At 44.0% G+C, this 25,285-nt stretch overlaps 2 protein-coding genes across 19 annotated transcripts; one reads left to right on the plus strand and one right to left on the minus strand.

Moving 5' to 3' along the window:
• Nucleotides 1-1,564: 1,564 nt before the first annotated feature.
• LOC111573624 (cytochrome c oxidase assembly protein COX18, mitochondrial) lies at nucleotides 1,565-9,304 on the minus strand. Of its 17 annotated transcripts, none has more exons than XM_055016710.1 (8): nucleotides 9,148-9,304; nucleotides 6,095-6,566; nucleotides 5,897-5,997; nucleotides 5,549-5,703; nucleotides 5,359-5,474; nucleotides 5,174-5,281; nucleotides 3,242-3,348; nucleotides 1,565-2,085 (listed from the first exon to the last, which is right to left on the minus strand). In XM_055016710.1, the coding sequence occupies exons 2-8, from the start codon at nucleotides 6,539-6,541 to the stop codon at nucleotides 2,025-2,027; spliced, it is 1,095 nt and encodes a 364-aa protein (XP_054872685.1). In that variant the 5' UTR covers nucleotides 6,542-6,566; nucleotides 9,148-9,304; the 3' UTR covers nucleotides 1,565-2,024. The 17 variants fall into 17 exon arrangements, with proteins under 17 accessions (XP_054872685.1, XP_054872688.1, XP_054872689.1 ...); XM_055016713.1 differs by having other exon boundaries at nucleotides 1,565-2,064; nucleotides 9,148-9,303; XM_023277878.3 differs by having other exon boundaries at nucleotides 1,924-2,064; nucleotides 3,242-3,421; nucleotides 9,148-9,303.
• A 37-nt stretch (nucleotides 9,305-9,341) lies between these two features.
• Nucleotides 9,342-12,884, plus strand: selenot2 (selenoprotein T, 2). 2 transcript variants are annotated; one of them, XM_023277880.3, is made up of 6 exons: nucleotides 9,343-9,578; nucleotides 10,620-10,730; nucleotides 11,090-11,216; nucleotides 11,302-11,389; nucleotides 11,662-11,791; nucleotides 12,379-12,884. In XM_023277880.3, the coding sequence occupies exons 1-5, from the start codon at nucleotides 9,364-9,366 to the stop codon at nucleotides 11,781-11,783; spliced, it is 663 nt and encodes a 220-aa protein (XP_023133648.1). In that variant the 5' UTR covers nucleotides 9,343-9,363; the 3' UTR covers nucleotides 11,784-11,791; nucleotides 12,379-12,884. The 2 variants fall into 2 exon arrangements, with proteins under 2 accessions (XP_035807598.1, XP_023133648.1); XM_035951705.2 differs by lacking the exon at nucleotides 11,302-11,389 and having other exon boundaries at nucleotides 9,342-9,578.
• Nucleotides 12,885-25,285: the final 12,401 nt, after the last annotated feature.

Genomic DNA, 25,285 nt, shown 5'->3' on the forward strand with positions numbered 1-25,285 from the left:
ACAAATGAAATGTGTCTTATGTGAACATGACTTATGTCCAGCAGCGACACATGATGGATGTGAAACTCTGCTTCAGTGTTTCCATCGTCACAGATTCTCCTGCAGGAAATATTTAAATCAGTCCACACACACATGCTGCTGTTCTCCGCTCAGTGAGGTCTTCAGACGGGCCCCAGAAACCTGCCAAGGTAGGGTCAGGGTCTACCTGAGAGTCAGAAACCAAACCATCCTGGGCTGGCTGGTAGGGTTGCCACCCGTCCCTTAAAATACGGAAACGTCCTTTATTTGACAATTAATTGTTGCGTCCCGTATTGAATCAATACGGGACGCAAGTTGTTCCGTATTTTCATAAATGCCCCGTACACGTCTGTCACACACTCATCAAAACTGCATAATGAATAAAATAAAACACAGGAAATATTAAGGGCAGCCAATTTCATCTTCGTAGGACCTTTGTAGCGAGGACCCGATGCCAGGTCCAGTGGACAGACTTCAGACGTCTCTGTGTGTCCCGTCCTGTCCGGTCCTGTCTCTGGTTGCCAGGTTACAGACGCTGCTGCACCCACACGTTTAAAAATGTCTACACCTGAAACTCCACCACGTCTAAAGAAGCAAAAACGTTTGCAAATGTACAGACTGGAGTGGGAAGAGTGGAACCCCTGGCGGTGGATACAAGGCAGACTGTGTTTATGTTGCTCATGGACTGGCTGAAGTAAGGCAGCATCAGGAGACAAACATGGAGGAAATATGAGAACAGAGAGAACCCAACCAGCAGGTCACAGTTTATCATCATCTAATCATCTCCTGAAGTCCATATGGTAAGGAACATCATGATGAGATCAGCGAGATTTCCTACAGTATATGGCTGTGAATTTACCAGAGGATGCTTATAATAATGCTGATGTGGCCGTAGACTCTACACTATTTTAGTGACTCAGTAAATGCCTAAGTTGGTTATTATTTTTTAATACTTTTTAGTTTTTAATAAACATTTATTTAATAGCCTATATGTAATCAAACATGGCCTTTGCCTGAAAAGAATAATATTTCATTGCACAAGTAAAAGTATAGTAATTTTTAAAACTGTTCAAATTATTATATGTTGCTAAAAAACAACAAAAAAAGCACATCATAGTAATATGTCAATTTAAAAAGCCTATAGTATAGCATGTTGCTCTTAAAACGTCATAGTATAGCCTTTGGCCCAACAAACGTCATAGTATTGCATGTCGTTCTATAAATTGTCATAGTTTAGCATGTTGCTCTAAAAACGTCATAGTATAGCATGTCGTCCAACAAATGTCATGGTATAGCCTTTGGTCTAAAAACATCATAGTATAGCATGTCACTCAAAAACTGTCACAGTGTAGCCTTTGGTCTAAAAATGTCATACTATAGCATGTCGCTCAGAAAACATCATTGTATAGCATGTCATTCTAAAAATGTCTTAGTATAGCATGTCGCTCTAAAAACGTCATAGTTTAGCCTTTAGTCCACAAAACGTTGTTATGTCCCGGCTGTCTGAAGTAGGTGAGGAGCAACACAAAAACAGTCCAAACGCTGGTTTCCAGAGGGTTAGACGAGTATTTATTTGAAAGAGTAAGTTTACAACAACACAACATGTGAGGGGGTTAAAAGCAAATGGGTGTTAGTAAAATAAAAATAAATCAACAGAACTAAAAGTGAACTTCATGTTGACATTGATGGGCATTCCAACCAGGAACAAAGTAAAAGATAATATGAAAAAACCTCTTCCTGTTCACCTCTTAAAACCCCAAAACACACCACAGTAGCAGCCTAAACTAAAACTACCAATGGGTTCCCTGTTTTCCTTTGTGAATAATTCAAAGGTCCCTCTCTATCTCCCCACACATCCACCAACCACTGGAACACATCTCCAAAGTTCTGCTGGACCAGCTCAGCTTCCCCTCAGAAGAAGTGCTGCCACCTGCCAGATGAAGGAGCCTTTTGAGAGGCAGCTGGCATCGTGATTGGACTGTACTTTGGTCTGTTCCAATCCAGCTTCAGCTCCAGAGACGGCAGGCGGGACGAGTCAACGGAGGCCTGGTGGACGAAGGCATGAAGCTGAGTACAATCCAGAAAACAACAGAGGAAGAAACAAACATAGTGTATACATCATATACTGTAGAAAAGACACATCCACTGTAGAATTGTAGTAATTGTGGGCTGACTGATTTACTGATTAGCAGTATTTTATTTTTTACTGATTTACGGTAATAAATAAATTTAAAAATGGTGCTACTTTGGCTCTGAACCTTTATCTACCTGTGGTCGCTCTGTCTTCTGGAGTGATTTGATTGGTTATACGTCACAAATAAAACTCCTTTAACTTAACATCTGTAAACAAAACAAAAACGTATCAACAAAGTTTTCTGTTAAAGTTTGTGTTCTTCTAAGTTTAACTCCAAGATTTTAAATACTTTCATTTACTGCAAATGAATATCTACTCCAAATGTCTCACTAATAATCATTATCAGCCTTAAAAACCCACAAAACACCCCTCTAAACTGCACCACACTTAGTACAGTCCGGTTCCCCCTTCTATAAATCTGCTTGGAATCTTCCACTTCCTGTTTGTCAAAGTGGCCTTCTACCTGGACAGGTTTTGTTGGAGCTCATGCAGCAAACATTTTGGGTAACTGCACTTTAATATGGATGGATGACACTGAATTAGAGTCTGTTTTAATGAGACTGAGTTAAGATGTGTAGCTCTGTCATTAAATAGGAAATTATTTCTCAGAATTCACAGAGAAAAGTCTGAAATGTTTGCTAGGTTAGCGTCCCACATGTTCTTTGGCTCAGCTAAAGCTAACTCTCTCCAACTTCTGGATCTCTTGAGTTGCTTGCAAAACTGTTGCAACAGCAAAGAGAGACACAAATATTCAATAGCTTCTCTCTGATACACTGTAGTGTCACCAAAATCACTGCAGCCTTCAACTGGCTCCTGTTGACACCAATGTTATTTGTGCAGCTTGAAAGACAGCTACTGTTGATAAAACTAGGCTTGGAGCACATTGTCTACCTTACAACGATGGAAAAGAGGCATCGTTTATAATGAGTTATTGATGGTGGAAGTCTGAATCTGTGAATATCTTTCCGATTTTACTGAACTGTGGCCCCAAGAAGCCGTGGTGGGCGTCCTTTATTTTCATTTCTGAAAGGTGGCAACCCTACTGGCTGGACTCTGAGGAAGGAGATCAAGAAGTGCAGCTGATCAAACCTCCGGTCGTCTTTTGGTTCATGGGCGGTATCTGGAGATGAAAGTAGACAGCAGGTCTCTGTAAGGAGAGTCTGATCGCTGAGTCCGAAGTCGCAGGATTCTGTGGACTGCAGGAGAACGAAGGAGGAGGTTGTGACTGAATCCCACCAGACTGGAGGTGAACCAGTAGAGAGCCATGGACTGGAAGGAGTGGGAGAAGAAGACATGGAGAGAACCCTAACCCTCACTGATAGAATACACTGGAAATATGGATTATAGAGAAACAACCACATCCATCCATCCATCCATCCATCAATCATCCATACTTTAATCCTCATTAGGTCATGGGGAACTGGAGTCTATCCCATCTGACACCTGGACAGGTAACAGTGGCACACATAGAGACAAACATTCATACATGAACCGGGATCTATTAGCGGTGAGGCGACAGTGCTAACCACTGACCACTGTGCAGCCCCTGAGACTACAGATGCCCACCCAGGATAAATGTGAGGCGCTTCCAGGTGAGCACAGGTGAGTTCCATTAGACAGGTGAAAAATAGAGCTAAAGCCCTGTTTTTGTCTTGCTTTATGACTGTAATACAGACTGAAGTTTAGGGTTAAATCTAAGGGGAACCAGGTCTTTGTCAGGACCTCGGCTCTGGAACGACCTGCCTGAGGAGATAAGGCTCGCCCAATCAGAAACCTCTTCTAAATCACGTCTTAAAACCTACTTTAATAGACTGGCCTTCCAGGAAAGTTCTCTTTTATCACTCTCTGCCTTTCTATCCCTTTTAAAATGTTCACTGCTTGTAGTTTCTCTCTCTATCCTCCTGATCTTCATCTATTTCTATCTTTTATTTTCCCTTCAGCTTCTCTCTTAACCCCTGATGTGATGTCGTCCTTTAACCAGCGTTTAATCAGCGATCCATTCTGTTCAGTTTGTCATTTTTTTATGTTCTACCTGTCAAAGCACTTTGTGAATGTTCTTCTTAAGGATGCTGTACAGATAAAGTTATTATTATTATTATTATTATTATGATGCATTCAAAGTGAAGCCGACCAGTGTTCATGCATGTTCAGTTTCTACCACAGAGCTGACTGTCTGAACCTCACAGTGAACTACGATTTAACAATAATAAAAGGATCAGAAGATTCAGTAAACAGAGCTCAGCCTTGGCTGCTGGGTCTCTTTAGTTCCCTATCTCTGACAGGTGGAACTCTGCAGGACAGAATGAGGTACATGAGGTAGATTCAGGACTAGAAAGGATAAAGGATGAGTTTCACAAACACATCGGAGATCATTGAGATTCTCAGAGGAATAAATGGAGCTTTGGTTGATTCCTGAACAAACACAGAGCAATGAGGAACAGAGTTCAATCTAAACAGAGTTTCTGACACGGAATTCTGGTGTAAACCTGTTGAACCATCAAAACAAGCCGGGGGGAAGAGTTTGATGTTGACTCTCCTCTGTGAGATGATGGACAGATTCTGGAAAACCTTTTAATGTACCAATAACCAGAAAAGTGTTTCTATGTTTTAGAGAATCTTCAGAACTGAATGTGTCCACAGGTGAGAGCCCTGATCCAAAGCAGTCAGTCTGAATCTACATTTATTCTGTGTTTGACATTAGAACTGTCTACCAGACATAATCTGCTTTAACCAGTAATGAAGATGATCTTTAAACGCTGCTTGCACCAGAATCAACCTGAGGATGAAGGTGAGATGTGCAGACGGAGCTGATAGAATCTGGCTACGTCCTGATCTCAGAGAGCTACATCTTAATCTGATGATCCAGCTGGAATGTGAGGCGCGACTCGACACGCTGACAAACATTCATCCACTCGACAGATCTGAACATGAAACCTGCATTCCTGAACCTGGACTCCCTCTGCACCTTCCACCTGAACCAATCAGCTGCTCAGAACACCTGACCGACCGACTTCAACCCACCGACGGAACCGCAGCAGCGACGGGGATCATCAGCACCGAGAACCCTCTGATGGAGTTCAGGACCAGCCGCTGGAACCTGGACGTGGCGACTCTCTGCAGAGAAAACACCTGAAGGAGAGCATCACAGGAAGTTCAGACCGATGACATCACTGGTCAGGTGATCACACACCTGCAGACGGACTGACCTCCACAACCAGCAGGTTGGTGAGTCCCAGACAGACCGGGAGGATCCAGGTGGAGTCCGGTGCCGTGAGGTCCAGGAACCACAGAGCGCCTCCTGCTGCCAGCTCAGCTTGCCAGGCTGCACACAGTCCACAGGTCCTGGATCAGTTTACTGGACCCACCTGGGCTCCGGGCCACAGTCTGTGTTCTTACCTGACTGATCCAGGCTCAGGTTCCGGAGGGCCAGAGACAGACTGATCCAGAGCGGCAGCTGGACCCAGATCAGCAGGCTGGCCTTGAAGGGGTGACAGTTGTCCCTGATGTAGAGCTGAGAGACGATCCGACGCAGGTTCTTCTGGAACTGGAACCTGAACAGAGAACAGACCCTCAGGACAGAGTCTAGAACCTTCAGGTCTTTAGGTCTGACAGTCAGAACTCAGTCTTCATCATCGACTCTCTTCCTCTGACTGATGGAACCACAGCTCAGTTCTCTGCTGTTTGTTTGTGCTATTTGTTGTTGTTGTTTGTTTGTGCTGTTTGTTGTTGTTGTTTGTTTCTTACCGGCTCTGTTTCTCTGTCCAGCCTCTCTCTCTTGCTCGCACTGACACTTCGTACCGCAGCCTCTTGGCCAGCTCAGCAATCTCCACCTGCAGCGCCTCCACCTGCACACCACTGGGAGGTTACTATGGTTACCGGCATGGGGGCGGGGCTAGCGTGGTTGCTATGGTTTCAGACTCAGGCCCTCCCCCCGACACTGACCTTGGAGATGATGACCAGCTGGTACGCAGCGAGCGGCAGAGTGACCAGTGTCCGGACCGACAGTGTCGCCACGACGACGCTCAGCCACCACGGAAACCCACTGGCCTGCTGCACGCTCACCAGGAAGTGTTCACACAGGTGGACCGGAACCGAGTCTGACAGGCTGCTGTACCACCCGCCTGCACCTGCAACATCTGGAGCACCTGCAACATCTGCAACATCCTCACTACTACTGCTGCTGACACCTGACAGAGTCCTGACACCTGACAGAGTCCTGACACCTGACAGGTGTCTGCATCCTCCAGACCTGTGGAGGCCGTCTAAAGATGGCGCTGCAGAGCAGGTGTGCCCAGGTGCAGGTGGCCTCCTGTGGATCACACCTGAGCAGGCTGGTCGTACAGGAAGCTGCAGGACCCTGAACCTGGTGGAGCTCCACACACTCAGCATGGTGACCGTCCTCCTGTCCACCTTCCTGAAAATAAAACCAGACATTGCTGTGGTGGAATAAAGACGAGTCCAGAAACACTCAGATATGATGAAGTTTGATGTGGAGGAACAGAAGCAGCTGTAAAAGGATTTAAAAGGAGGTAAAAAATTAAAAAACGTGTTCTCTAGTTTACCAGCAGTGTTCTCTACTGTTTCTGTACTACTGTTAGCGTGTCTTCAGTCTGCTGGTTGTCTTCATGTATTTTGTGAGTCCACATTATTGTGTAAACCTGCACAGTTGCTGCTTGACTATCAGGCAAACAGCACAAACTGTGAATGTCTCATAACAATCACCTCATTTTAACAGATGACTGGACTCTGCTGTGGTTTCAGTAAAGAAGAAGAAAAAAAAGACCACCGTCACTGCTGTTACTTTATCTGTTTATGGGTGGTGGGCAGCGTTTCACAGTAAAGAATGCAGAACATCAATAACATGAAAGGAACACAGGCTCTTTCATTTAACAGCAGACTGTGATGTCACAGCCTTCTACTGATGGCAGCATTAGCTAAAGAAGATGTTCAGTCAGGCTGTGGAACCTCACTGTAAAAAGAGAAGAGCAGGAGAACAACCCAGATCCTTTATTTCAGTAAAAGTACTAAAACCACACTGCTAAAACGTCCCTGAAGCTAAAAGCAGTTGATCAGAGAAATGCGTCCTGTGGTCGTTACACTATAATACTGTATATTATATAATCAGACTATTATTACTCATGCATTAATGTTGAGGATTTTACTGTTCTAACAACTCAGATCACTGACCACATTCAGAATCAAAACCTGCTGTCGATGATAAGATGGACTCTAAAAAATAAACCTTTTGTGGGTTCTTTAAAGTGAACTGTAAATTAATGACATAGTACATTAAAGACATTCACAACAGCTAACTTCTATCAGAAGGTCTCTGTCTCAGTGAATAAAGGTCACCCGCTGCTCTGCAGAGGACAGGAAGGACCACCAACGGGTGGTGAAAGCAGCAGACGCTGACTGGGACCACACTACCTCCCCTCATAGGGGCTTTCGACCGGGGTGGAGCCCGTTCGGAGTCGGAGCCAGTGCCCGACTTGGCGCCGGTTTTTTGTCTTTCCACCACCGGAGCTGCGGCTCCGGGCTCCAAAAACTGGGGCTGTTTCGGGCACCAACTCGTTGCTGGGCCAGACTTGGCCAGAGTTGAGAGCCGAGCACGTCACGGGCAGGGGGCGGGGTGACATCTAAAAACATCTAAAAAGATAAACATAGATATGACCATCAACTTATTGCGCTTGTTTAACCGCTAAGTAATCAATGCAAGCGTAGTCGAAGCTAAGTAGCTAAGCTAACGCTAGCACGTTTACTGTTAAGTATCCAAACGTCTTTGATAATTACCTTTCTTCTCAAACGTGATCGCCGGGCATTGGAACAGCGACGCCGATGAGTAACCCCTAACAGAAGGTTTTGCTGTTCAGCGATGGCGAGACACACTAGCAAAGCCATGAACACCACTCCAATGAAGTCCTCCATTGTTGTTGTGTGGGTTTCCGTAGGGCGCGAACGCTGTTGAACGGCTACGTACGCAGTGACGTACACACATTTTGTGGTGGCGCAATGACGGAGCTCCAATTTTGCTCCTTCTGAATGGAAACACAAACCGGTTCTGGGGCGGCACGAGATTTGAACCAAAAAAAGCACTGGCTCTCAACTTTGAACCAACCTAGCACCTGGTGCTCTTTGGTCGAAAGCCCCTATTAGAGACGTTTACACCAGCAGACCTCAGAGGAAAGCCAGAAGAACCACCAGAGACCCCCCCACTTGCTCCTCCCCCTGAATGATGACATCACACCTGCTCCTCCCCCTGAATGACGACATCACACAGCTACAGGTGGAATGTTTATGTCAGTGAATTCATATTATGGCCAATAATCCTGTAGAGCAGGTTTCTAACCACAAACCGTTTCCACACTGGATATTTTGCTCTTATATTTCTATATTTTGGTTGCATATATTTTTAGGGTGTGTTAATATTGCCTTAATGGTTTATTTTTAATGCTGCTATACGGAAAGTACTAGACTGATTTACATTGTTTTCTGTAACACTGACAATAAAGACCTACTCTATTCTATTCTTATTATAGAAGAGGAGTTGTTCTTTTTTAATTCAGAGAAAAATAACCATGAATTCCTGTATGTGATCAGAGGATCCATTTAACAGAAGACTCAGAAAAACACTCCGGCTGTTAAACCCATCAGAGTCCTGGAATGACGGGCTGATGAGAGAATTTATACATTTTATTAAACATTAGCCCAACTTTACTGGTCGTGTTCACAAAAAGATGAATTAGAATTATTAATTATTAACTGAATGAAGAGTTTTCCAAACTGGAAACCAGTTAGTCTGTCAAATAATAACACCAAGGTACTGGGTTTTACTACATTCCAGAAAAACCAGTTCAGTAATATCTTTACATTTCCACCTGGAGCAGCTCCGTAGAAAGATTCGACATTTCATCTGTTTTCAACATGTTCAGAATGATTCACTTAGAGCTGATTCTGTTTTTAATTCTGTTCGTGTAGCTGAGGTTCCGTGAACCTACCTGTGTGACGTCAGCCAGATGAACCGTTACCGGGTTTAACAGCAGAATCAATCATTCAAGATGATTTTAAGTGAAGTTTCGTTAAATCTAATTTTAAATCTGATTCTATCACCTTCGACACACACGCACAGGACCGTCCCCCACATATGGCGTCCCTCCGTGTCCCGCACATGTGACGTCTCTCCGTGTCCCTCACATGTGACGTCAGAGGCAGACATGGCGGAGTACAGCCAGGCGGGCCTCCTGGCGGCTCTGCTCCTCTTCACCGCCCTCACGGTCCGAGACGTTTACCTCGGCAGATCCAGCCCACACCGAGGACAGCAGCCGGCCGACAGACCCGGACACTCCCCGGACAGCCTGCCGGACACAGAGCCCGGAAGAGCCGCCAAAGCGTCGCTGTACAGCGGCCCGGTGCTCCGGTTCCGGTACTGGTGAGTTAGCAGGAGGCTAACGGCTAATGCCTCAGAAAAACTAAAATCTAGTCCTTAGAATGAAACTAAAATCTAAAAACTAGTCCATAAAATAAAACTACAAACTATAAACTCGTCCATTAAATTCTCCGGCAGTCTGGGTTTTCAAACACAGTAACTGCAGCTCCGACCTGTATTTACTCCTGTTGAACTGACTAAACTGGTTTTAACTTGATGAAGAAGCTAACTGACTATATTTGTCCAACATGGAGTTTGTAGTTTTGGGAGATAAACAGATGTTAAAGTAAAAAACCTGAATGTGTGCTACTGTGTTGACCGGTTGTCTGATTGCCTTTAAAAGTCTAAATAAAGCAGATTTGTCTCTGTCTGTCTCCATGTGCTGCATTAATGTCCACGCCAACCCTTTAACAGAATAGAATATATACTTTATTGATCCTTCATAGGAAATTAGTCTACCAGCAGCATGTTGACATAGAGAGGAGGAGGAGTGAGGGGAGGTGGGACTGAGCTGGTAGGGGATGGAGGTAGAAGTTTGGGTTGGAGGAGATGGTGGACCTGATGGTGGACCTGATGGTGGACCTGACGGTGGACCGGGTCTGTCCAGTCTGAGCGTGTGCAATAGGAGGAATGTAAACAACAATGATCAGAGTGAACTCCCGTGGCAGATAGAAAGATCTCAGACTAACAGTTCATGTCCTGCTACAGATCTGTTCTCTGATGGTAACGTGTTCAGGGTTCCACCATCTGTCCTCCACCTGTCCTACTGCTACCTGTGGTCCTGGTCTGCTCCTCGAGTCATAATGATCATAAATATTACTGATTAATATTAATATAATCAAACAAAATATTCAGTAATAAACAGAATCCATCTCAGCTGTCCTCTGTCCCAGCAGCTGTCCAAGACATGTCCTCCAGGAGACGTCCTCCATTCACCGTTCGAGAAACTTCCTGTCCCAGTTTGGTCTCAGAAACAGGAAGCTAATGTTTAAATGCGGAGGACTTGTTGAGCTCACCTGACAGGTGTGTTCTCTTCATTTCCAGCATCTCCTGAGGTTACAGCAAAGTGTTCCAGGACTACTCTCAGGCCATCAGCCAGGTGTATCCGGACATCCGCATCACGGGGGAAAACTACCCCCCCATCCCCTTCAACAGGTGAGCTGTGACCTCATTCAACTGGCCCCGCCCAGTTGAGTGAGGTCACATGTTTGAACTGCATTTCCCATGATTCCTTGAAGGATGTAAACAGGAAGTGGCTGAGTGGCATGTTGTTTGTTTACATTTAATCAAAGTGCAGTGCTACAGGTAAGTGTTACCTGTCTGTCCTCTTACCTGTGGGAAGGTTTTCTTCTTGTATGTGTATCTGAACACGCTTCATGTGTGTTTCCAGTAGAAGCTCGGCTGATAGAACAGTTACTGACTGATGTCATTTTAGAACTGAGACCTGGTGAAAGCTGCTCACCTGTGGTTAACCCCGCCCCCTGTGGCTAACCCCGCCCCCTCCTGCTCCTCAGGGTTCTGGGGAACTTGATCTCCTACCTGAAGCTGCTCTCCATCCTGCTGATTGTCAGCGGCCAGAATCCCTTTGTCCTCCTCGGCCTCGACACTCCCCGAGCCTGGACCTGGAGTCAGGACAACAAGGTAAGGTTACCACAGCAACAAGCGCTGCACGCTGCGACCATGACAACAGACCGACGCAATCGCTGTCTGTCTCCCTGTTGGTCAGATCTTCTCCTGTCTGATGGCGTTCTTCCTGTGTAACATGATGGAGACTCACTTCCTGTCTACAGGAGCCTTCGAGGTCACTCTGAACGGTGAGTTCTGATTGGTCCACAGCATTATGACGTCACTGAGGATCTGAGCTCGGGAGGAAAGACGACGTGTTTGTAGTCTCTAGAAATAAGGTGTGAGTCGGGGACATTTGTGGTCTTTGTCCTTAGCTTAAAGAACATTTACAGAGTCACTTCCTGGTGTAACGCTGTTTTCCTTCCCCCAGACGTTCCTGTCACTTCCTGGTGTAATGCTGTTTTCCTTCCCCCAGATGTCCCTGTCACTTCCTGATGTAACGCTGTTTTCCTTCCCTCAGACGTCCCTGTGTGGTCGAAGCTGCAGTCCGGTTACATCCCCAACATCCAGGAGATGTTCCAGATCCTCGACAACCACCTGAAGATGAACCAGGTGGATCACATGACCTTCTCCTCCACTTAAAGCTGCAGGTAGGTGAGCAGCTGCTTGAATCTGCTGTGGTTGATCATGCAGCCGTTTGAGAGGAACTAAGTTATCAGAGGGAGTTCTGTTTCTCTCTGAGCTTGGGCTAATTTTTTTTACTGCACTTTAAAGTCCTGCAACTTTCTGTAAACAGCAACCATGACTGGAAGCACTCAGAATGACAGAAAAACAAACATTTCTTTTCATGTGTTTTACAAAAATGTAAAAAACAGGAATCAAAATGTCCAACATTTTCCATCATCCACTGGTGTTCCCAACACCAGAGAAAATGAGACTCCCCTTACCACAGATACTGAACTATCTCCATGTTTCCTCTACAAACATTTTCTCTCCACTCTGTCGGTCAGCTGTAGGAAGATGTCTCACCATGCTGGATGTATCTCTAACAGCTTGATCCTCTGGTCACTGTTTCAGAGCCATGCTGCTTTTATTTATTCATCCGTATGTTTGATTTCCTCTCAGTCCGTCTCCTCTCTGCTCTGTCGAAACACTACAGCTGAGGCAGTCATGGAGTTTTACTGGGACCTGCTGTCTGTCTCTCACCTGTCTGTCTCTCATCTGTCTGTCTCTCCAGGTGTGCTGCGTTCAGATGTCCCGGCTCAGTGGGAAGTTCAGCCGCTGGCGTTCATGAAGGTCCGGCCCTAAAGCGGACTCTGCGGGGCCCGACCGGACGTCCTCCGCCACAAACCGAACACTCCCTCTGCACCCGGTCACAACTCAGAACCACAACCCCCAGAATGCACCTGTGCAGTGGAGACGGCTGCTGCTAGTGGGTTAGCTTCATGCTAATTAGTCTCTGTGTGATGAATAATTAGAGCTGAAACTGTTAGTCTGTTGTCTTTATTTAATGTGAAACAAGAACATCTGCAAATCAGTTTGAACTGAAACTGAAACACTGTGTGGCTGTGGATGTTTTCTCTGATTCCGTTCAGTGATTGGTCAGGTGTGTAACTCACCTGTTTCATCAAACTGAGTCATAGTTTAGTGTTTTAGGTCCTGTATCTGTTTACGTGGCTGAACGCCTGGTTCAGATCAGTAATCACGCTGGGTTTCATGAAATAAAAGATGGTTGAAATCTGATGAAGGAACGTTCATTTATTTGTTTCCAGCAGCAGTTAGAGTTAATTCAGTTTAATGAGGAAGAAACACATTAAACTGAAAACACTACAGACACGGTAAACTGAAGAAAGACTGAATAAAGTCTTACTCATTGTTTTTATCAGTTTCTATTCACACATTTATCTACAGATCAGTCATTCCTATTAAAGTCACATCAGGGTTTTCCTGCTCTGGAAGTCACTAACGGTTAAACATTTGGTTAGAAGATGTTTATTCAGTCTGAGAGGATCCTGCTGGTTGTCTTCAACTCAGCCGATGAATCTCAGAAAGAGACGAAGCCAGACAGACAGCAGCAGCAGAATCCCTGAAAGACAGGACAGGTAACCTCACCTGAGCTTCAGGTTTCACACTGTTCTCACCCACTGACAGAACACCTGGTCAGAGGTCACTAGAGGTCACCAGAATTATTCTAAAGCACGGTTTGAGGGTGTGGAAGAACCTTCAGGTCTAACTCTGGGTTTTCTGGTCCACTTCTTACATCATGATGGCGACGGAGGCTGAACACCCGAGCCGCCGATCTTCCAGGTAACTGAGCGATGCATGTTAAACACTTACTGACCGATCAGCTTTCAGGGAACATTTGATTCCTGTAGTTCCAGCAGAGCTTGATGAGCATACTGAGCAGGACAGATACCTTCATGGTTCTGCTTTTATAAATCAATCTAAAAATAAAACAAACTGATGAACAGACTAAAGCCTTTACTGGTGGACTGTCTGAGACTTTAGTGGGTCTACTTCAGGGATGTTTTTAGATTTGCTCCTCTACCAAGCAGCTGAAAGAACAAACTGTCTAAACACTCTTAGAACATCACAGTGAACAAGAGAATCAATGAATCCTTCACTGCAAACAGCTTTATTTGTATCACCTGATTATTTATTCTGTGCATAACCTGGACAACACCTGTGTTGTTTTTTCAACCTTGTGATGAAAATGAACTGAATCTTGAATAAGAAACCTATGTTAAAGCAGCTTAAACACAAAGACACTGACACTAATAAGCACATTTATCTCACAGTCTGCAGGGTTCCTTCCTTTGACTGCAGCTATTTATATCTGAATCTGCTCAGATTGGTTTAGATTATAGTTTGCTTTGTGTAAAATACAGCGCCATTAAAAAAGTATTTGCTGATGGCTTCTGTATTTGCAAATTTCTCACATTAAAATGTTCCAGATCTTCAAACTAATGTTATTTATTGAATATTAGACTGAGATAACCCAAAAACAAAAAATGTAGTTTCTAAATGATGTTTTTTATGTATTAAAGATTCATTTAAAACCTGTATCACCTCCGTTGAATGGTTTTAATTTGGTCACATTAGATGGTTTTAGATCATGAACTGTCCTTTAAGGTCTTGCTACAGAGTCCAGACTTTGACTCAGCCATTCCACAACCTTCATTTTGTCTTTCTGAGCCACTCGGAGGTGGACTTTCTTCTGGTCTTTGGGTCTTTGTCTGCTGCAGAACCCATTAGTGTTGATCTTTAGGTCCTGAACTGATGGTGGATGTTCTCCAGGAGGGTTTCTGACAGAGCAGAATTCATGGCTCCATCAGTTCTGACGAGTCGTCCAGGTCCTCCAACCATCACACCACCACCATGTTCCACTGCTGGTATCATGTTCTTCTTGTGGAATGCAGTATTAGCTTTACACCAGATATAACGGACCCATGTCTTCCAGAAAGTTCCACCTTTGACTCATCAGTCCACAGGATGTTCTCCTAAAGTCTTGGAGGTCATCTAGGTATATATATTTTGTAAAGACCAGATGAACCTTTATGATCTTTTAGGTCAGTAGAGGTTTGATCTTTAACTCTCCATGGATCCATTTCCTCCAGAGTCTTCCTCATTGTGGAACCATGTAGACGGACCTTAACTGAGGACAGTGAGGTCTGCAGATCTTTAGATGTTCATCTGGGTTTTTCTGTGACCTCCTGGATTAGGTGTTGATGCTCTTGTTGAAATGTTGGTCATTGGTCCACTCCTGAAGGTTCTCCACTGTTCCATGTTTCTCCATTTGTGGATAATGTCTCTCACTGAAGTTCTTTGGAGTCCCAGAACCTTAGCAGTGTCTTTGGAACCCTCCAGACTGATGAATGTCAACAACTTCATCTGTTCTTGGATCTCTGTAGAACGTGGCAGCATGTTCTACTTTCTCAGACCCTTTAGCTGCTTCACAATGAAGACGGGTTCTATCTAGTGATGTTTAGATCCAACCAAGCCTGGTCATCATATGTGGGTGTGGACGGAGAAACTGACCCCAACTGTGAAATGAATCTGGTCATTTGGTAGATTGGTAGCTAACCATGATTTAAAACCTGAATTTTGTGTTTTCTTGCGTTATCTTTGTCTTATATTAAAATTAGGTTGCAAGAATGTTTTCATGGTACTATTAATTTGAACACACTTCACATAGCCTTTTACAAGATGATTTTATTTTATTTTTTATTTGCTCTCAGACCGTTTGTTACTGCAGCTGAAAGAACAACCCTGATACACGCCAGAAGAAAACACCATGAACACGTTAATTTAATATAACATGCAATTATAGTCACTTCTACTCATGCCCTCATAATCTGGTATCGATTCTGAAACAAGTTTTTTGCAGTTTTCCTCCTGCTTTAGCTGCTGCAGCTGTGATGCTTTTATTCTGTTTAATTCTTTGTATTTCTCTAATACTTCAGTCTGTAAAGCATCTGATGACCGTAGACTCCATGTCTGAATGTTCATCTGTTCGTCTCCAGACTGATTAACCCGAGCTGATTCACCAAATAATAATGAGGAAGAGTTTTAATGTGTGAACATCACCTGCTCAGATCAGTTACCATGGTGATGTAAGAAGTGAACCGCCGTCGCAGTCCAGAGTTAAACCTGGAGTCACTTCACACCTCAGATCAGGTCAGAGTTTACCTGGTCACAGTTTACCTGGTCACAGTTTACCTGGTCACAGCTTTTGCAGAGATGTTTTATGAAGCTGAATCTGAACTGAAGCTGCAGAATCAACAGGAGCTGCAATGACAGAACATCAGGTAACGGAAAGGTTCAGCTCACCTGGATACCTGGAGTCAATAAATGTTACACTCACCTGACTGCTTCCTGCATGTGGTGGAGTCCAACACCTTCTTCAGGATGGAGCTCAGATCAGCAGAACGTCGAGTCCTCGCCTCACCTGGTGCACTTGGACAGGTCAGGACAGGTGCAGCAGGTGAGGACAGAGTAAATGATGGGATATTTGAGTTCACACTTCCACCTGAGATCACTTGGAACCGCTGCAAGTGATTATTGGTGATGTTGCCATGGGAACAGAGCTGGTGGTCATCTACTTCCTGTTTTCTGTTCAGTTCCGTCTGAGAATGAAATTCATTAACTCCTCTGAAGCAGTCAGTAACTAACATCTGCACTGGATGATCAGTCAGGAACACCTGAACTTCAGATTAAAGGCTATGAAGCTGATTGGCTGCTTCTGGTCACATGTTTGAGTTGATGACGCGTCATCTCACCTGAGCATCACCTGAGATCCTCCACTGACTCAGACTGGGGTAAAGTCTGGAGGCTTGACCCAGCTGAGGAGCTCTGTCTGTCCTCTGGCCATCTGTCCTCTGAGTCCACTCCTGGTTGTGTCTCTGGTCTGTTTGAAGGTCTGGAGCAGAAAAGACTTCAGCTTCATATGGAGGAGCGCTGGGACACCTGCAGAGGACGGAGGTGAGTTATTATATCTTTCTGTCAGTCTAAGGACAGATTCAGATCACCGGGATGAGGACACTCACCGGGAACAGACACAGGGCGTCAGCAGACAGTACCTGTCCTGGTACCTATCCTGTACCTGACAGGTGAAGTCCAGACACTCCTCCCCCTCCTCCCCTTCCCTCACCTGTGGCGGTTGTCGTCCGTCTTTGCTTCTCTGCAGAGCAGCTTCCACCCAGACTCGGGACAGAGGAGAGGGAGGACAGGGGGACGAGGGGAAAACCAGGGAGGACCGCCAGCGTCTTCCTCCCAGCAGGGGGGAGCAGGGCAGTGAGCGTGGCAGCCTCCTCCTTCCCCCGGGGTGAGGAGACGAGGGGAGGGACAAATCGTCTCTGGTCTTTAGGAAAGGTGGGACAGGACGTCCACCGACGAGGCTGATGATGTCACAGCTGCCTGTGTCTGAGACTCTGCCCCCCACGGCATGGATGATGTCACAGGTGTCAAGTGTGACCAGGTGTGGATCAGGCCTTGGCGTGTGGACTGCCTCTGAGACATTCAGATGAATCAGGTGAGTCTGTATCACCTGTGCAGCCAGAGCAGGACCGACCTGTATGGTTCTGAGATGTTCCTCACCGTCGGGCTGATGTTCCTCATCCTGGAAGATGTCTCCCTGCAGAAGCTCCCTGACAACAAATAAACAATCAGCTGTTTGTGAACACAGGAACAGCAGATGGACAGGTTTACAGGTAGACAGGTGCACCAATATACAGGTGCTGCACCCATCAGGTTCATGAAGGAGCTGCAGCACCACCTCTGTTCTACACAAACTGTCCTGGTCCTGGATCAGCACTGACTGGACCCCCTGCAGGGTTTGGGTGTACCAGAGCATACCTGTCTGCCTCACCTGAGCATGCTCAGTCCGGTGGTTTGGATCAGGTCTGGATCTAACGTCTTCATCCTGGTCTGATGGATCAAAGCGTCCAGCTCTCTGTAGCAGAAACAGGACAGAGGGTCTGATGTCAGCTGGCCCTAAACAACAACAAATAAAGTTTCTGATAATGCTGACAGTTTCATGACATCACCACCTGGCATCCAATAGCAGAGTGCCCAGTGGCTGGGGGGCGGGTTCCATTGTCTCCATGACGACCATTAAATCAAACAAACAGACAAACATTAAATCATCACAGATCTGATCCAACGTCAGCTTTCCTAAATCCTGCCTCAACAAGACAGTACTGATAGTACTACTGATAGTACTACTGTTAGTACTACTGATAGTACTACTGATAGTACTACTGTTAGTACTACTGGTAGTACTACTGTTAGTACTACTGGTAATACTACTGATAGTACTGCTGTTAGTACTACTGATAGTACTACTGTTAGTACTACTGATAGTACTACTGATAGTACTACTGTTAGTACTACTGGTAGTACTACTGTTAGTACTACTGGTAGTACTGCTGATAGTACTGCTGTTAGTACTACTGATAGTACTACTGTTAGTACTACTGATAGTACTACTGTTAGTACTGCTGTTAGTACTACTGTGAGTACTACTGATAGTACTACTGATAGTACTACTGTTAGTACTACTGGTAGTACTACTGATAGTACTGCTGTTAGTACTACTGATAGTACTGCTGTTAGTACTACTGATAGTACTGCTGTTAATATGACTGATAGTACTACTGATAGTACTACTGTTAGTACTACTGATAGTACTGCTGTTAGTACTACTGATAGTACTACTGTTAGCACTACTGTTAGTACTACTGATAGTACTGCTGTTAGTACTACTGATAGTACTACTGATAGTACTGCTGTTAGTACTACTGATAGTACTACTGTTAGTACTACTGATAGTACTGCTGATAGCACTGCTGTTAGTACTACTGATAGTACTACTGATAGTACTACTGTTAGTACTACTGATAGTACTGCTGATAGTACTGCTGTTAATACTACTGTTAGTACTACTGATAGTACTGCTGTTAGTACTACTGATAGTACTGCTGTTAATACTACTGATAGTACTACTGTTAGTACTACTGATAGTACTACTGTTAGTACTACTGATAGTACTACTGTTAGTACTACTGTTAGTACTACTGATAGTACTACTGTTAGTACTACTGATAGTACTGATGTTAGTACTACTGATAGTACTGCTGTTAATACTACTGATAGTACTATTGTTAGTACTACTGAGAGTACTACTGCTAGTACTACTGATAGTACTACTGTTAGTACTACTGTTAGTACTATTGTTAGTACTACTGAGAGTACTACTGTTAGTTCTACTGTTAGTACTACTGATAGTACTACTGTTAGTACTACTGTTAGTACTACTGTTAGTACTACTGATAGTACTATTGTTAGCACTCCTGGCACAGTACTGTCAAACATCTGACATAAACAAACATTGAAAGTAAACAAACATTGGAGGTAAACAAACACCTGAGATGAACATGAACGTGTGAATTAAACAAAACTTGGTAGTAAACATGTGACATAAACAAACTCTCCCCAGCTGGTGGAGGCAGACGCCTGCCCTCCCTGAGCATGGTCCTGCTGGAGGTTTTTTGTGCTTCCTGGTTAATTTAAGTTTGTTTTTCCTTGTCAGCTGTGGCTCAAAGGAAGCTCTGGTTGCATGGGTTTCTCTGTCTAATCTGTGGTCTGCCGAAAGGCATGTTGTGATGAACTGAAACCCACTGGCAGATCCTAGACTGTTCTCTGGTGATGATCATGTGTTTCCGTGTTTCATTGTTCTGTTTTGTTGTTTTGTTGTGTCTCGTGTTTCTGGACACGTGGACTGTTCAGCTGTGAAGGACAAACTGTCTGAGGTTCTCTCTTCAGCTGGTGGTAAAACACCTGAGAACACAAACTGAGACGGAAACAGGAGCCTGGGACAAAGACCATCAGCTGTCACACTGTCTTTATCAGACTCCCAGTGTTCCCAGTTAACATAATACTGGAGCCCAGTTTAAGAACGTGCACGACTCTGACAAGAACAACAAAAGCCAAACTTAAAGACAAAGACGCGTTGGCCTATCCACGTGTTCCTGCTGCAGTGTTGTTTACTGTTGTGTTGTTGACGTTCCAGGTTGTTGTTTTGTGCAGACATGAACCAAATGACAGCAGCTTTCACCTCAAAAACACATTTTTACTCTGAATAACCGGAAACTGACAGAACTCAGGTTATTATTTTACACAACAGATGCATCCAGCAGGACTTAAAGTGGTCCCTTTGATCAGTGCTGCTGGTGTCTTTCTGAAGCTCTCATTTAGACTTCACTTGATTATTATTATAACTCCGCCAAGGAAAGGCGGAGTTATGTGACGATCGGCATACGTTAGTCTGTGAATCTGTCTGTCTGTGTGAAACATTACTGGAAAAACGGAGCAACAGATTTGGATGAAATTTTCAGAGAAGGTCAGAAATGACACAAGGACCAAGTGATTAGATTTTGGCAGTGATGCGGCTTATAGTCTGGATCTACAGCTTTGTTATAGATTTCCCATTGGGAGATATAGCAGCGGGCACGGGGTCGCTGTAACCACGATGTGAACACTGTGTCAGTTACCTGCTGTGATCACATGATTGCATCCTACTACAAACTGACTGTGATTTATCAGTTGGAAATCATCCAAGGAACAAACGATTAAACTGTGGGCTGTTTCTGAGTCCCATCAATTCCTGTCGTCCGCTACATATTTAGGTCATGTATGCAGCAAACCCCAGCCAGACACGTTAAGTTCAGCCGTCAGCCTTATTTTGAACACAAATCCACCTTCCTGTCCTTCACTCATTCCTTCACAGTAAGAGCTTGTCTCCATTCCAGCTGCTTCTAAGTTTAGACACATCCTTTGCTAGACAGCAACAGCTGGAACCGTTGTCTTTCATCTTTATTTGAATTTTCTGACTTTTCCACAGCGTCTTCGTCATGCCAAGAAAGCACTTCTTAGAGAATCACTTCCTGTGCTGCTGGAATGGTGACAAAATAAAAGCCTGCAACATTAAAAATACGTCTTCAAAATAAAAGCATGGAAAGAATGGTTATTTAACAGCAGCAAAACAAAGGTTTGCCAAAAGTTATGAACTGATCAACAGACCTTTATAAGAGTAATTTACACGCAATTTGGTATCCATACATAACATACGCATGCATAACACATGCTTGTGCTCAGAGCAAGGTCATTTTTTATTAAAGATTTCTGTAGTGACTTTACCTGTAGTCACTGAGGTGGCAGTTAGTGTCCTTTAGTCTGACACATGCGGCTTCAAATTAAAACAGTGTCTCTGCTCGTTTGTACTGGATGTTTCATTTATTGACGGCATTGCAGGTAAGTTATCATTCAGTAAATATTAAGTCTCCAATATACCAATATTATACAACCTGACAACATTCACCTGCTTGACACGGCGTTTGAGCACGGTCGAAAACTGTTCGGCTTCCTTCTCCAAACTGTACACCTGCATTCATTCATTCATTAGCCATTATATATGCAGTCCACTCCCGACAGTGGGCAACCCCGTGGCTCCTAAAGCCACACCCACACAGTCATACCAACATTCGTAATAATAACACAAAGAGATCATATTTTGGCTCCAACAATTTCATCCGTCGGAAGTGATACGTCAACTGAACAGCCTTGGAGGAGTACTGCGCTCTCTGAGTACTTTTCTTGTTTGACTCTTGCTGGTCCAGCAGCTGCAGGTCGGATCATTTTAACTCTTTATAAAGTTCAGCTGGAGGCAGATCAGTTGTGTGGAGCCCGTCTGGCCAGATTGCATCTTTTCTGGTGAGGAACCAGAGTTCTTCCTCAGACCTCAACCTCCTGATAACATCAGCGGGTGCTGGGAGACTGTACTGTTTACCTTTATCATGCTTGGAAATCATCTTCATATTTGTTCTTCTTGATTGCAGAGTATGAATTTAATGTTTTCCAGGAGGAAAACAGCATTGAACAATCTAAATATCCACATCAGGAAGAACTAGTACTTATGGATATTTTTGGTTTCATACATTTTACTCTGATATTTCTTAAATGTTTGCATCGCCCCCTTTGCTGCTGTAACGCTGCAAATCCCCACTATGGGATTAATAATTGTTGATACACTGACGGGACTAACCAGCACACATCTGGAAACACATTAACAAACACTGAAAATGTTAAAAAATAAAGCTTTTACCTTCTTTGGTTTGTTAAGCCATCTCCTGACTTTATTCATCACTGCTGCTGTTTCCAGTCTGTCTCCTCTCTGAGCTCCGAATCTTTAGCTGGAAGGGTGGACAGGGTGTGGACGGGCCTTCACAGTCCTGCTGTTTTCTTTGTGTTTGTAATTTCACACCTGTTCACAGAGTTACCCTTACAGCAAAAGGAATCACACGTGATCACATGATTTATCTGTCAGGGTACAGTTTCACGTTGATCCTGTCGAAGAACATATTCAATTCAATTCAATTTTATTTATATAGTGCCAATTACAGTCAAATTGTCTCGAGACGCTTTACAGAACCCATATGCCTGACCCCCAGAGCAAGCCAAAAGGCGACAGTGGCAAGGAAAACACCCTTTTAACAGGGAAAAAAAACCTTGAGCAGAACCCGGCTCTAATGTGGGGGGACCCATCTGCCTGCTGGCCGGGTGGGTTGAGAGGGACAGAAGAGGTAGAAAGGTAGAGATAGAGGGGTAGAGGTAGAGATAGAGGGATACAGATAGAGGGGTAGAGATAGAGAGGTGGGGAGGTGGGACACAAGGACCATAAAACACAGCCACACATCTGAAGCATCCAGCATCCAGCTCTGGGACCAGGGACACTCGGAGAAAGGACACAGAAAGAAACAGAGTGAATGTAATGCAATAATAGTATATATAGTAAATACATAGGTAGTTAGAGAAGGGCTCAGTGCATCAAGAGAGGTTCCCCAGCAGTCTAGGCCTATAGCAGCATAACTAGGGGCAAACTAAAGGGACGTCAAGAGGGGAAGTCAGTTGTGCAAATGAAAACACCAGCTCACCCCGTCAGGGTCCCCCAGTCAGCCCTAACTATAAGCTTTGTCGAAAAGGAAGGTTTTAAGCCTGGTCTTAAAAATAGAGAGGGTGTCCGCCTCCCGAACCCAAACTGGGAGCTGGTTCCACAGGAGAGGTGCCTGATAACTGAAGGCTCTGCCTCCCATTCTACTTTTAGAGATTCTAGGAACAACAAGTAAGCCTGCAGTCTGAGAGCGAAGAGTTCTGCTAGGATAATATGGTACTATCAGGTCTTTAAGATATGATGGAGATTGGTTGTTAAGAGCTTTATATGTCAGAAGAAGGATTTTGAATTCTATTCTAGATTTAACAGGAAGCCAATGAAGAGAAACCAATATAGGAGAAATATGATCTCTCTTGCTAACTCCCGTCAGTACTCTGGCTGCAGCGTTTTGGATCAGCTGTAGATATTTCAGAGAGCTATTGGGACAACCTGATAATAAGGAATTACAGTAGTCAAGCCTAGAAGTAACAAATGCATGGACTAGTTTTTCTGCATCACTCTGAGACAGGATGTTCCTGATTTTCACAATATTTCTCAGGTGGAAAAAGGAAGTCCTACAGATTTGTTTTATGTGCGAGTTAAAGGACATGTCCTGGTCAAAGATAACACCGAGGTTCCTCACAGTAGTACTGGAGGCCAATGTAATGCCATCCAGAGTAACTATATGCTTTGAAAGCAATTCTCTAAGATGTTTGGGGCCAAATACAATGACTTCAGTCTTGTCTGAATTTAGTAGTAAGAAATTATAGGTCATCCAGGTCTTTATGTCCTTAAGACAATCTTGCAGTCTAGCTAGCTGATTAGTTTCATTTGGCTTCATAGATAAATACAATTGAGTGTCGTCAGCATAACAATGGAAATTAATACAGTGCTTCCTAATAATGTTGCCTAAGGGAAGCATGTATAATGTGAACAGTATTGGTCCTAAGACAGAACCCTGAGGAACTCCATGATTAACCCTAGTATGCTCAGAAGAGTCATTGTTGACATGCACAAACTGGAACCTGTCTGATAAGTAGGATTTAAACCAGTCCAGTGCTGTCCCTTTAATGCCAATAGAATGTTCTAGTCGCTGTAATAAAAGTTTGTGGTCGATTGTATCGAATGCTGCACTAAGGTCCAATAAAATAAGTATAGAGACCAGTCCATTATCTGACGCTATGAGAAGGTCATTAGTAACTTTCACCAGAGCTGTTTCTGTGCTATGATGCACTCTGAAGCCTGACTGAAACTCTTCAAACAAGCCATTCCTTTGTAAATGTTCACATAATTGATTTGCAACTGTTCTTTCCAGAATTTTGGAGAGAAATGGGAGGTTGGAAATTGGTCTATAGTTGGTTAAAACATCTGGATCTAGAGTGGGCTTTTTAAGTAAAGGTTTGATTACAGCAACCTTAAAAGCCTGTGGTACATAACCTGTTACTAGAGAGAGATTAATCAGATCTAACATTGAGGAATTAATTAAAGGTAAAGCCTCCTTGAACAGTCTAGTTGGGATAGGATCTAAAAGACATGTTGATGGTTTGGATGTAGAAACTATTGAAATGAGTTCAGAGAGATGTATGGGGGTGAAAAATTCTAAATATCCATCTGGTCTTACAGCCAATTCTAAAGTATCTGTACTTGATGATACATCTGTGACATTTGCAGGAAGGGCCAGAGTAATTTTTTCTCTAATCGTAATAAGAAATCGTATAGAAGAATATATGTATATATATATACATACACAGTACTAGTTATCAGTTTGGACACACCTTCTCATCTATTAGAATTATTTTCTACACTGCAGATTAATACTAAAGACGTCAACACTATTAAAGAACACGTGGATTTATGTTAAACAAACCACAATATGTGTTATATTTCCGATTCTTTAAAGTAGCTTACTTTTGCTTTGATGACAGCTTTGCACACTGTTGGTTCTCTCTCAATCAGCTGCATGAGGTAGTCTCCTGGAATGGATTTGAATTAACAGCTGTGCCTTGTCAAGAGTCAGTTTGTGGAGTTACTTGACTTCCTAATGTGTTTCAGACCATCAGGTAAGGTTTGTACACAGTGGATAGGCCTGTTTGACTACTGCTGCAATCCATATTATGGCAAGAACCAATCAGCTAAGTGAAAATAAACAACAGTCCATCATTACATTAAGAATTGAAGTACTTTGGACTTAAATGTATACATTTAAGTCCAAAGTACTTCAAGACTGAACTTGGAGATATATCTCCAAGTTCAGTCTCTAAAACCATCCAGCACTACGACCAAACTGGCTCCATGAGGACCTCCCCAGGAAAGGACGACCAAGAGTCTCCTCTGCTGCTGAGGAGAAGTTCATCTGAGTCTCCACCCTCAGAAATGTCCAGTTAACAGCAGCTCAGATTAGAGCCCAGATAAATGCCTCAGAGTTCTAGTAGCAGACACATCTCTACATCAGCTGTTCAGAGGAGACTGACCAATCAGGCCTTTATGGTCCAATAGCTGCTCAGAAACCACTACTAAGGAAAAGCAACCAGCAGCAGAGATTAGTTTGGACCCAGAAACACCAGGAATGGACATTAGACCAGTGGAGATCTGGGCTCTGGTCTGATGAGTCCAAATGTGAGATCTTTGGTTCCACCCGCCGTGTCTTTGTTAGACCAGA

This window comes from Amphiprion ocellaris, chromosome 13 (assembly GCF_022539595.1).
Source record: "Amphiprion ocellaris isolate individual 3 ecotype Okinawa chromosome 13, ASM2253959v1, whole genome shotgun sequence".
Lineage (NCBI taxonomy): Eukaryota > Metazoa > Chordata > Actinopteri > Pomacentridae > Amphiprion > Amphiprion ocellaris.